The sequence below is a fragment of the Danio aesculapii genome, chromosome 11 (assembly GCF_903798145.1).
Source record: "Danio aesculapii chromosome 11, fDanAes4.1, whole genome shotgun sequence".
Classification (NCBI taxonomy): domain Eukaryota; kingdom Metazoa; phylum Chordata; class Actinopteri; order Cypriniformes; family Danionidae; genus Danio; species Danio aesculapii.
This window is the reverse complement of record NC_079445.1, coordinates 46,278,215-46,291,253: the sequence shown is the minus strand read 5'-3', so window position 1 is coordinate 46,291,253 and position 13,039 is coordinate 46,278,215. Positions and strand designations below refer to the sequence as shown.

At 36.8% G+C, this 13,039-nt stretch overlaps 1 protein-coding gene across 1 annotated transcript; it reads left to right on the top strand.

Annotated features, from left to right (window-relative positions):
* The first annotated feature begins 2,204 nt into the window (after positions 1-2,204).
* Positions 2,205-11,019, top strand: syngr2b (synaptogyrin 2b). Its single transcript, XM_056467756.1, has 4 exons — positions 2,205-2,407; positions 6,142-6,379; positions 8,062-8,198; positions 10,611-11,019. Exons 1-4 carry the CDS (start codon positions 2,303-2,305, stop codon positions 10,836-10,838), a joined length of 708 nt encoding a protein of 235 aa, XP_056323731.1. The 5' UTR covers positions 2,205-2,302; the 3' UTR covers positions 10,839-11,019.
* The last annotated feature ends 2,020 nt before the right edge of the window (positions 11,020-13,039 follow it).

The window sequence follows — 13,039 nt, the reverse complement described above, 5'->3', positions numbered from 1 at the left end:
GAGAAGATGACCGATGTTTGGTTGATGTCAAAAATCAACATCAGGCCGATGTCAGTGTCCAACTTCCAACCTAAAATCAACCAAATATCAACGTCTAATGATGCTACAACTTGACGATGTGTGGACGTTACCACACATTCACAGATGTTGGATTTTGGTTGCCATACCCGATAAATAAATGTCAGAATCTGACGTCAATAGGACGCTGGTTTAAGATGTCGGCTTGACGTTGGATTTTGGTCACTTTCGAACACAACCTAAAATCAACCTAAAATCAACCAACTATCAACGTCATTTGACGTCATTATTTGACATCAAAATAACGTTGTCCTTAGACATGGCTTAGACTATGAATTTTGGTGACCTGACGTCACAACCTAAACCTACCCTAATATTAACGTCTGATGATGTTGTGTGCCTGCTGGGCAATAACTAGATGCACTACAGAATGTTACGTTTACACACATCCACAAATTACATGTAAATGCATCAGCTTTCTACAGCGTAATACTCACTACTCTTGAGTACTGTTAAAAGGGCTACTCTTTACTCATACTTTGAGTAATATTTACAACAGATACTTTTACTCTACTGCACTACATTTTAGGCAAGTAATGGTACTTTTACTTGAGTATGATTTTTCAGTACTCTTTCCACCATTGATAAGGCATATATTATGGTATTAGCAACTCTTTGCTATTGAATGCTCCAGCATACTGTAGTATTAACTGTAGTGAACTGATAAACTGTAATAGATTGGTATATGCTGAAATATGCTAAGTAAAGATTATTTATAAACTAATTTGGAGAGGATCATGTGCTTATGAATGGTTGCGGCTGGTCCTGCATTATGCAATTTTATGATTCACCAATCAGACGATTCCTAAGCCACTATAAACACCCTCAGTTCCATATGACAGCCATCTTTGTTTTGAAGAATCCCCCCTTCCACCCCTACTCCTCCTCCTTTCCTAGATGGGTGGCACGGTGGTCCAGTGGTTAGCACTGCTGCCTCACAGCAAGAACGTCACTGGTTCTAGTCCTTACAAAGCCAGCCAACGTTTCTGTGTGGAGTTTACACGTTCTCCCCATGCTCATGTGGGTTTCCCCTGGGTTCCCTGGTTTCCTCCCACCGTCCAAAACATGCAACTTAAGTGAACTGACTAATCCAAATCGGCACCATATACATGCTCCTAGTAAGTAGTTATCTCTTAAGAGCGATCACTATCTGTTCATTAGCTACTACAGCGGGGGGGTTCTCCAGATCTACCTGAGCTCAAACTCCTTGCAAACAGGAGGGAGCTCAGGGCTCTCTCCCGGGACACCATGCCAAACAAGCTTTATAAACAATCATCAGCTAAGTGTGAACTCTTGAAAGGACTTTTAATTTGTCGATTACCTGGGTCGTGCGCGTCCGGTAAACTGTATGCCATTGCAAAATTGGCACACTTAAGGTCTGTTTTCTTTAAAAATCAGCAATCTCCACTGGCTGAGTGATATCCCATATAAATGGGTCTCAGATTGTATAAGTAACACTGCAATAAATTACAGTTTTGCCCTACATGTCTTTAAAATATGAACATTTATTTTACCCCAGTATATGCAATAGAGCTTCTGCGCTAGCCTGCCGATTCTGACGGGCACGTGCAGTAAACAAATGTTTGTCTCGTTCTACGCTTGAGCAACTAAATGAATGCCAAAGTCTATTAAACTGATTGTATTTTAAATACATTACAACATCGATGCTGTAAAAGGAACCGTATCAGTATGGGAAGAATCACTAGCTCTGCATATACTCTTTTGGTTTATAGTTGTATGAAGCTACAATCATTGGTTTATACTCCTATAGCTTTTGTGTTATAAAATAACCACAACACATAAATTCAAGAATTTTTGTTAAAAAACACTAGTATTTACTATATAAATTAGTCTTTTTTTATGTGGTAAAGTAAACATAATCGATTGTTCGCTATCATTCAACTGCATTGGTCACGACTCTGTGTTAATATCATAATAAGCTCATTATTAAACATTAAACAATCGTGATTTAATTGTACTTACTGGATTACCAGCATGTGTTTCAGCGAATCGGTTCCTTTGAACGGTTAGTTTGAACAAAACCTCTCATTGCGTTCGCCTGCATAACCCAAAAGATCCGGTTCAATTAAAACGATTCATCGGGGAGTCTGACAGCGGATCAGAAGCAGCAGCTGCGCCGGTTGTGTGTGTGTTTGTGTGTTCGTGTTGCGCTCTCAGCTGTCGTGTGTGTGTATGTGTGTGAGTTTGAGTGTGTCTTTTACCGATGGAGTCGCGCAGTGTGGCGTACGGAGCTTCTCTCGCCGGAGCGGGATTCGACCACGTCAAATTCATCAAACAGCCCCAAACGGTGGTTCGATTCCTCAGCTGGGTGAGTCGCGATCCACAATCTGATCCAAATGTGCTCAAAATACAGGAGTTTCTGTGCGTGCGTCACTTTTACTCGATTGATGAACAGTCTGCGTGTTTGAGTTAGGTTTTTATAGTATAAAACCACAATAGTTTAATGGTATTAATTATATTAAGTTTCATAAACAAACAAAGTTTATAAATTCGCACTAAAATTGACAACATGGACATGAGTTGAACTGAATTGATCTTAATACTCTATTGTGTTCAACAGAGCGGCAACTGATGGTCAAACAGTTTGTAAATCCTTTATTTAACTTTATTTATGTTAAACTAATTTGAATTAATCTGCATATTATAAAGCACTAGTTTACAGAAATAAATGTAAATGTTTACAAATCAAGCTGTATGACTCAGGAGTTCCTGTGCTCAGCTCAATGCTCATTATTATTGATTGATTATTTTCTGTGTTGTCACATTCATCACATTTAAAATATATAATAACATTTTTAATTAGTTTTTGCCTTGTTTTTACCGTCTAAATATTTAAAAATGATTAATTCAAGAAGCATTATGATGTCAAATGTCTCAATTGTTTTTGAAGCAAAAAAAACTTGTTTAAGTGAGTTTTTCCATAAATATTAAAGCAATAAAAAATCTTGTTTTTGATTTAAAATAAGAATATCTTGCTTACTTTCATTATAAGAGCAATTTTAATTGTATGGATGTGACATTTGCTGTCTAAACTTAAAAGATAAATTCACACAGAAAGTATGTTAACATCATATTGAAACATCGATTTGTGGGATCAGAAAATGTGAGTCCGTAAACAATTTTTATACTTTAAATGAGGAAAATAAAGATGTGATATGGATGTTACCAAAAAAGTATGCGAGTTTACAGTGTACGAGGGGTGCACGGTTTACCGGTACTATGGTAGTATCATGATACTATGGCTCCAAAATAATGGCGGTGCCACTGTAGTTTATAAACGGTAGTATCGTCATTAATGGTCTATCTACAATACGTAATGTTACATGTGGAAAAGTCAGTAAAATACACACGCTTGCGCAACAATACACCATTTTATTTGAATAGTCTGTGGAGTTGCAAAACTGTGTAGAATTCACACCTTTAGCCTATTGCACATTTTCTGACGCTTCAGTTCGAACGCACATCTGAATCAGTTCATTTCTGTTCCTGTCAATATGATTTAGTAGCTACAACAACTTTGCATTCTTACTGATAGGACAAAAAAATAATAGATGAAAAACCCAAAAGAGCAACAGGAAACATTGAAACAAGTTTGGACCTCTTTATATAGCCTAATTTACTCTTTTTGTAACAAATTTTGTTTGGTATAATTTGTATCTTTGTATCTACAAAATAAACAAAAATAACTAATGCATTTAGGTGATGTGCAAATACTTTTTTCAATAATAAGGGAATTATGAATTCAGTTCACGTAGGCCTATCCATTAAAGGTGAACCCCCCTCCCCTACCCCACAAAAAAAGAAAAACATATATATATATATAATATAACAAATAAAATATAGTGTTTCTGACAATTTTCTTTATTTCATAGATTTGAGATATGAATTACAGTATTGCAATACTACTTGGTATTATGATACTTCAGCTAGTATAGTATCGTAATGTGAGTTAATGGAATTGCAATAACCCTACAGTGTATTAAACGGCACAACCCAAAGGAAATAATGCTAATCAAAAGGAGAAGAGTTGCTCACTGTAGAATAAACATGACAGATTTGATTTAATTTGACATTTTTGCATTTATGAGGAAAAAGGTTCGTTATGGATGTGGCGTCTCTTCATTATGGATGTGGCAGATATGAAATAGTTTGAAAACATTAACAGAGACATTTTGAGTTTTTTTACAGCACTGTAATATACAAGTCTACATAAAAAACCTAGAAGATATTCAGTATTTTGGTGAAAACTTAGTTCTTTTGATGGCAAGGTTGACATTCGAATGGAATTGCTCATAACTTAATGAATGCAAGCATTATAGCTTAATCTTAACTTAATATATGAGTTAACTTAATTTTGTTCTTGTCTAGAAAGGCTTTTCTTCCCATACAGAAATGCAATACATGGCCATATATGAGCATATATATATATATATTTGAACATATGTACATATTTGTAATTCCAATGATAATGTGTATATTATAGGCCATTGTGTACTTTAGGCCATTTCAATGTGGTCATGGTATTGGCCCATGAACATTTCCTGCTTGTTATCAAACTATTTCATAACTGTAATAAGAGGCAGTTCAGTCATAATTTAATGTTAAAACAGCTATCATAACCTTATTTATCAATATGTGGCTCTTTTTGGATTCTCGAAGCTGTAGAAATTAAAAACGTAAAACAGGAAATACATTGGGACCGTTGTTTCTGTTTACATCCCTCAAAATGCTCTATATGGGTTGATTTAGCTGACCAGTAAAGGATAGGTCAGAGGCAGTTTAGTTTTCAGAGTAAATGCAGGTAAATAAACTGATTAATTTAGCTGTTGTTGAATATGAAGAGATTTTCCACTCATATCTGCTGGTATCTGCTGACCTTGTCAAGTGTGTCTGGATTTTCTCTCTTTACTTTGTTTACCACACACACACACACACACACACACACACACACTCACAGGTTTGTTTGCACAGCAGTAGTGTTAGTTAGTTCTTAGTGTCTGGTCATGTGATGGGTCTGCTGTACAGAATGTCCCCGTGCTCAGCAGATGGCAGGTAACATGAGAGCTGAACCCCATAATGCTTCTCTTCGGTGATTGTGAAGTGTGATTTGTGTGCTTCTGTGGCACACTTGCATGAAAACCCTCTCAACCGGAAGGTGTGTGTGTGTGTGTGGCTGTGACATCTTTCTGCTCTCCTTGTTCAAGGTATACTTCTGGGTCTGTTTGGTGAAACTTTTATACATAATATAATAATAGGTCTTCAGAAAGCTGCTCGATTTTTATGTGAAGTTTGATACCGATGATGCCGATATACATTCAGAGTGTAAAGTTTACACTGAAATAATTCACATATGAACAAATAATATAGTACTTTACTGTGGTGCTTTTGAATCATACTATAGTGAAATACTTTAATGTTTTGGGGATTTTTACAGTTGCTATGGTGACACAACTATAGTAATTGATCTGCTTGTGAAATTCTATAGTTGCTATGGTAACAACAATTATGGTAATTGGTCTTTTGTGGTAATTCTATAGTTGCTATGGTAACAATGCAACAATAGTAATTGACCTGTTGTAATACTATAGTTTCTATGGTAACACAACTATAGTAACTGATCTGTTGTGATATTCTGTAGTTGCTATGGTAACACAACAACTATAGTAACTGATCTGTTGTGATATTCTATAGTTACTATGGTAACACAACAGCTATAGTAACTGATCTGTTGTGATATTCTATAGTTGCTAATTGCTATGGTAACACAACAACTATATTAATTGATTAATCGATTAAAAATCTATGTTAATATCTGCCCATGTTTCTGCTCTGGAACAGCAGTCCTGACTCTGTTTGGGCGAAATATAAGTAGCCACGCCCTATCTAACTGTTAATTTGCTGTGAGTGCAACATTAGACCAGGAGCTAAAAATTAAAGCTCCGCCCCCTACTCAATAATCAGTTTCAGTCAGGAATACATCATCACACTGAAATGAGTGTGCTTGTGTAGTATTTTCATGTGTGTGTGTTCTCTGGACGTCAGGTGTTTGCCATCGTGGTGTTCTCCTCCATCACCGCTGAAGGCTACGTGAACAGTACTGATGAAGCCGAGGTCAGGTGTGTGTTCAACAGGAACGACGGCGCCTGTCATTATGGGGTGGGCATCGGTGTGATCGCCTTCCTGGCCTGCGTGGGCTTCCTATTGGCCGATGTGATTCTGCAGCAGATCAGCAACGCTCAGGAGAGGAAGTACATCGTAATGGCGGATCTGGCCTTCTCAGGTTTAACTTTACACTTTACCTACAGTTGAAGTCAGAATCATTGGTCATTTACCTTGCTGTGAATCCTGTTTTCTTCAGATATTCCCCAGATGATGTTTCTCAGATTGAGGAATTTCTCAGTATTTCCTCTAATATTTTTTCTTCTGGAGAAAGTCTTTTTTGTTTTATTTCAGCTAGAATAAAAGCAGTTTTTAATAGTTTTAAACCCATTTTAAGGTCAATATTATTAGCCCCCTTCAGCAATATTAGTGTTGGATTGTCTCCAGAACACTGTTATACAATGACTTGCCTAATTACCCTAACTTTACCCTAATTACCCTAGTTAAGCCTTTACTTTAAGCTGAATATTAGTGTCTTGAAGAATATCTAGTCTAATATTATATTATTACTTGACATTTTTGCATTTATAAGGTTAAAGCTTGGTTTATTGATGCGACGTCTTTCTGTTATGGATGTGACTGATGTGAAATTGCCAGTTGTGTGACTGTAGTAAATCCAATAATACTGTTTGCCAGAGACGTGTGTACAGTACTGTAAAATACAAGCCCACACAAACAACTTCTAAATTAGTAACAGAGTGGAATAATCCCATCATGTTTAAGCATTATTTCACACTAATAATGCATTTAGTTTACTGTAAATTCTACATTTGTTGTAGGGCTGCACAATATATGGTTTAAGCATTGATATCGCAATGTGTGTGTGTCTGCAACAGTCACATCGCAGGATAAGCAGTGTTGAATTGTACAGTTGATCAGCAGAACAGATGTGAATAAGGCATTTCACTTCGTTTTAAACGTTCAGGCGCAAAAAAAAAGTACATTTGTAGCTTTAATTGAGGAGTTATTTTCCTGAATTAATACAATAAAGACTATACAGTGTTTTAGCTACATTTCAATGTTTAATTTCTATACCTGAATACTGTTTGACTCTTCGGGAAACCCATAAAGCACTGTCTGTTTCACTTTTTTCCTTTGCTTGCAATTATTTTTTCTGGCAATTTGTTTAATATTTTTCTAAACATGATTCACACCCTTACCTTGATCAATCTAAATGAATGATTTCTTTTAAGATTGAGTTGTTCAAGCCATCTGGTGGAATAGTTTTTAATATCGCTATATATAGCACAGAGAAACTAAATATTGCAATGTCATTCCAGTTTAAGGAAAATGTTGCTGTACTCGCAGGTCATGATCAGTCTGAAAACTAACGTTCATTCTCATCTATATTCAGTGGCGTCTCCTCTGTCAGTGGAAAGTGTGCTGCCTCTTCTTTCCACATGACCTTTATGATATTATAAGTGTGCCAGTGTAGACTCGAAGCGGCCTGAAAATGTGTTTGTTTACTGTAAAGCGAGTCAGACTTAAGCTCATTTCACTCATGGCCTCTTCCTGTGTTAGTGTTTGACACCTCGGATGCTTTAATCCTCTGCATATTTTCATATTCATTTAATAAACCAATCCAAATATCATCTATTCATCAGTTAATGGAGCTCAAAAATCTGTTTGTTAAACAGAAATTGGGGAAAAATATACAGGAGGCTAATAATTTAGACTTCAACTGTATATAAACTATTGACTTAATGTACAGAAATGATGCACAATATATATGGTTATCAGCACTTAGAGATTTTTGCCAGCTCTATTTGTTGTGATTGCTCAATACTGTGTGTATGTTCCCAGGCTGCTGGACGTTCCTGTGGTTTGTGTGTTTTTGTCTGATGGCGGATCAGTGGTCCAAAACCTCTGACCGCAGCGGGATTCCCACCGACGCTGTACACGCCGTCATCGCGTTCTCCTTCTTCTCAATCGCCTCATGGGTGAGTGTGTGAGTGACACCCAGTGCAGCAAAAACAGACTTTTATAGGCAAAACACTACAGATGAACCCAGCGCATGTCTTCTTTCTGTCACGACACTGATGTCTATAGCTGAGGTTGAGAAGATGATCAAAATCAAATAAATAAATAAATAAATAAACAGCTTGCGAGTGGAAATTCAGTGACCCTCAGGTTCTTGTATCATGAGTTAAGGCATCCTGTAAAAAATATTAGTATAATATTAATTCTTTTAATCAGAGCACTGTACTTTAATAAATAATAAGACATTTTATTGTTATCTAGCGCCTTTAAATGTGGCATCACAAGGCACTTTACAGACATCAAATGTGCAGCAGTAAAAGACACAAGGATAACTGCAAAACAAAATGCATTAATAAAATAGCATTGTAATAGATCTAAAAATCATATAAAAGTCAAATAAAAGCTACCCTAAAAAAGTAAGTTTTAAGAGATGATTTAAAAGTACTCAGGGATTCTGCATTGCAAATATCAGAGGGTAAAGAGTTCCACAATTGAGGTGTCAATGAAGAGATTGCCTGGTCTCCCATAGGTTTTAGCCGTGTTGACTGAGCAGTTAAAAGACCAGCATTAGACAAGCGTAAAGCACGTCTAGGAGTGTATGGGATTAAAAGCTCAGATAAATATTGTGATGCTAGACCATTCAAGGCCTTGTACGCAAGCATGAGGATTTTAAAATCTGACAGGACGCCAGTGTAGTGTTCAAAACAGGAGTTTTGTGCTGTCTTGCACTGGTCCTGGTCAGAATTCTAGCTGCTGATTTTTGTAATTGTAACTCGTTCAGGGTAGCTTTTGTAAATCCAGCCAGCAAAGCGTTACAATAGTCAACACGAGAGAACACAAAGGTGTTCATTTTTAAGCAACAGAAAAGGGCAGCATGGGATAATGTTTGGCAATGTATCGCAGATGAAAAAATGATGTCTTGACTGTGTTCCGCACATGCGGTTCAGATGTAAGGTTGGCATCAATACCACAGCCGGATTGTTTAGTTTAGTTTGAAACTCTAAAGCAGAGTCATCCAAACTTAGGAAAGTCTACTCTGCTTTTTTGCAACTTATGCAGTGAAACAATAAGCATTACTTCTATCTTATCACTGTTCAGACATTTTCAGACATGCATTTTTAATCTCAGAAAGACACTGGGAAAGAAAGGATACAGCCATATTGCCATCTGCTTTTGAGTGAATATAGATTTGAGTGTCATCTGCAGAAAAGTGAAAGTTAAGACCGAGTGCTCTTAAAAGGAAATTAAAGTGTAACAAATAAATAGTCACTTATATGTGATATACAATTATATATATATATATATATATACACAGTTGAAGTCAGAATTATTAGCCCCACTTTTATTTTTATTTCATATTTCCCAAATGATGTTTAACAGATTCAGTAAATGTTCACAGTATGTCTGATAATATTTTTTCTTCTGGAGAAAGTCTTATTTGTTTTATTTCAGCTAGAATAAAAGCAGTTTTTATTTTATGAAACATTTTAAGGTCAATATTATTAGCCCCTTAAAGCTATATTATTTCGATAGTCTCCAGAACAAACCATCATTATACAATGACTTGCCTAATTACCCTAACCTGCCTAGTTAACCTAATTAACCTAGTTAAGCCTTTAAATGTCACTTTAAGCTGAATACTAGTGTCTTGAAGAATATCTAGTCAAATATTATTTACTGTCATCATGACAAAGAGAAAATAAATCAGTTATTAGAGATGAGTTATTAACACTATTATGATTAGAAATTTGTTAGAGAAATCTGCTCTCTGTTAAACAGAAATTTGGGGAAAAAAAAAAAAGGGGGCTAATAATTCTGACTTCAACTGTGTGTGGGTGTATGTATGTATGTATGTATGTATGTATATATATATATATATATATATATATATATATATATATATATATATATATATATATATATATATATATATATATATATATGTTGAACAGATTCAGGAAATGTTCACAGTATGTCTGACAATATTTATTCTTCTGGAGAAAGTCTTATTTGTTTTATTTCAGCTAGAATAAAAGCAGTTTTTAATTGTTTTAAAGCCATTTTAAGGTCAATATTATTAGCCCCTTCAGCAATATTAGTGTTGGATTGTCTCCAGAATAAACCACTGTTATACAATGACTTGCCTAATTACCCTAACTTTACCCTAATTAATAAAATCATAAAATAAATCAGTTATTAGAGATGAGTTATTAAAACTATTATGACTAGAAATGTTGAGCACATCTTCACTCAGTTAAACAGAAATTGGGGAATAAAATATTCAGGAGGGCTGACTTTAATACTGTATATCCTTTACACTATATAACTTTACTCTTCCATCTATGTCATTAATGAACATCTGATCTCCTCAGGGAGCGCTAACATACTTCGCTGTGGTGAGATTTCGTCAGGGTGTTGAAGAAGTGACCCAGAGCTACACGGATCCTCCACCCGACCTCTCGTCCCCATACCCCAGCACATACACTCCGCCAACATATCCGTCCTTCCAGAACACCGGACCAGATATTTACCAGCAGCCGCCCTTTATTCCCAACCCCAACCCGTCTGGACAGACTAGCTACCAGCCACCCGTCTACTGACACGCCGACCCAGGTCACATGACACCCAAGGGGGAGGAGCATCAGCAGGCAGCCAATAGAAATGGACCGTCATTGACGTGCTTTACATAAACGTGTAAATATGATCATGTTTCTTACTGTAGTTGAGATTTGCACTGATGAACTGGAATAAAGTGAACGCAGGTCAGTCGCTCACACTGGAGTCACGGCAGTGTATGTGTGGTTTATTAAAGGGGATCTATTGTGCATCTCTGTATACAAGCTGTAAATAAGTCTCTGACGTGTGTGTGTGTGTGTGTTTGAGCTGAGAATATCACAGAGATAATGTCCTCTAGCTCTCTGACCCTTTCAGGCTTTGATCCTAATTGTGGTGTTTTGGTGACTGTCGCTTTAAATGCAAATGAGATTGTGCTCTTTTTAGAAGAGGGCGGAGCTACAGATGTAAAACAGCAGTGTGTGCTTCAGTGTGAGTGTGTCAGTCTATGTCGCTGTTCATCTAAAACTCCACATCTATAATCCTCTTAGTCTATGCTGACATTATCTTCAGCAGCTCAAACACTCTAATGGCTAATGGACAGACGGCTGCTTCTCACTCAGGGCTGCTGTTTATGCTAATGAGATAGAGAGATGGGCACTAGTGGGCGTGGCTTTCCCCCTCTGATGACACGTACAAAGGGAGAATGTCAATCAAACTATAATTCATGTTTAGCATTAGAGGCTGGAGATATTCACACACTGCTGACACACACACACACACACACACACACACACACACCTGGGTTTACACCACATATAAAAGTGATTTCTGCATAATCTGTCCTCTTTAACGCTGGATAAGGTGGAATGTGCCGGTCAGTGAGAAACACAAAGAGCCGCTGACCCGTCTGCTAATGGCGTTAGTGAAGAGCAGCAGAGATAAGTGCAGAAATGTGCTGTATTTCTCAGATATTACAGCGTGCGGACTCTACAGTGAACGACTGCTCATTATAATCTTCATACTTTTCTATGAAAGCTTGTTTCCACCACTGAATATTCAAATTAAGCTTATTGTTTTTATTACATTATCATCATTTCTACTTTTCATAATCTTGAAATTCTTAGATTAGTTTTGAGTTTCTCACAAAACTCATTCATTCATTTTCTTTTCGTTTTAGTCCCTTAATAATCTGAGGTCGCCACAGCGGAATGAACCGTCAAGTCTGACTATATTGTTTAAAATTGAGTTCCCCCAAAAGTCTTATATATCCCACAAATGAGTTTTTCCAAAACTCTGAGTTTATATCTTACAAAATTCAGTCTCAACTTTGCATTTATATCTCGTCTTACCCTTACTTTTTCTTCTGTTTTGAGGTTATATACCACAAAATCAAGAGTTTACATAGAAGAAAATTCTGTTTTCTCCTCACAATTCTGACTTTCTCACAAGTTTTTCCTCACTATTTAAGACTAAATCTTAAAAAAATTAGATTTTCCTTACATTTTATTGAGTTTCTCACAATCCTGAATTTGTCATCCTGACCTTTTCCCTTCATTATTTTGAGCCTGTGTTTCGTCCTCTCCACTGATATCCCATAACATTGAGTTTCCCCTCATAATTCTGAACGCATGTCTCTCAATATTGTGACTTTTCAGAATGTCCCAGAAAAATGCAACTTAAACCAAACAATAGAGTTTTATTCCTCTTCAGATTTCTCCTTGCAGTACAGTTAAAAATGACTAAATATTACTTTGTGTTGAGAAGGAAAACACAGTGCAATGACCTGTTAATTTTCTTATTTTGTGAAGGAAACAAGCTTCTCTGCAGCCGAATCAGAACGAGTGTAAATCAGATTCTGGAGCGACTGAAGCTGCGGTCACACTGGGCTTTTCCTCCAATAGACTTCCATTCATAAGCACGTGAATGCGTCAGACCGGAAACGCAGGGTCATGTGTTAAATTTCACAGTTCGCTGTGGTGCAAAGTTCAAGCTTGGTGAACTCTGACCTGCGAAATCGCATCACTTGACTGCGTGAGACCAATCGAGGATCAAAACAGGAGCTCTCTGGACAGAAATTTAAAACATGGAGCAATCACAGCGCCGTACGACAGAATTTCACACACACAAAGCCCAGTGTGACCGCAGCTTGACTCTGGATCAGCTGGTGTGTTCATATGAACCACAGAAACACCTGTAATGCTGAGCTCTGGTGTGGTTTATCTGTTCACCTGCATGTAACACTGAC

Excerpts from the sequence above, each read along its gene's own strand:
- syngr2b (XM_056467756.1), top strand. The coding sequence starts at position 2,303 with ATGGAGTCGCGCAGTGTGGCGTACGGAGCTTCTCTCGCCGGAGCGGGA. Across the intron at positions 2,408-6,141 it reads TGGTTCGATTCCTCAGCTGG|GTGTTTGCCATCGTGGTGTT; the intron begins GTGAGTCGCGAT and ends TCTGGACGTCAG. Across the intron at positions 6,380-8,061 it reads GGCGGATCTGGCCTTCTCAG|GCTGCTGGACGTTCCTGTGG; the intron begins GTTTAACTTTAC and ends GTATGTTCCCAG.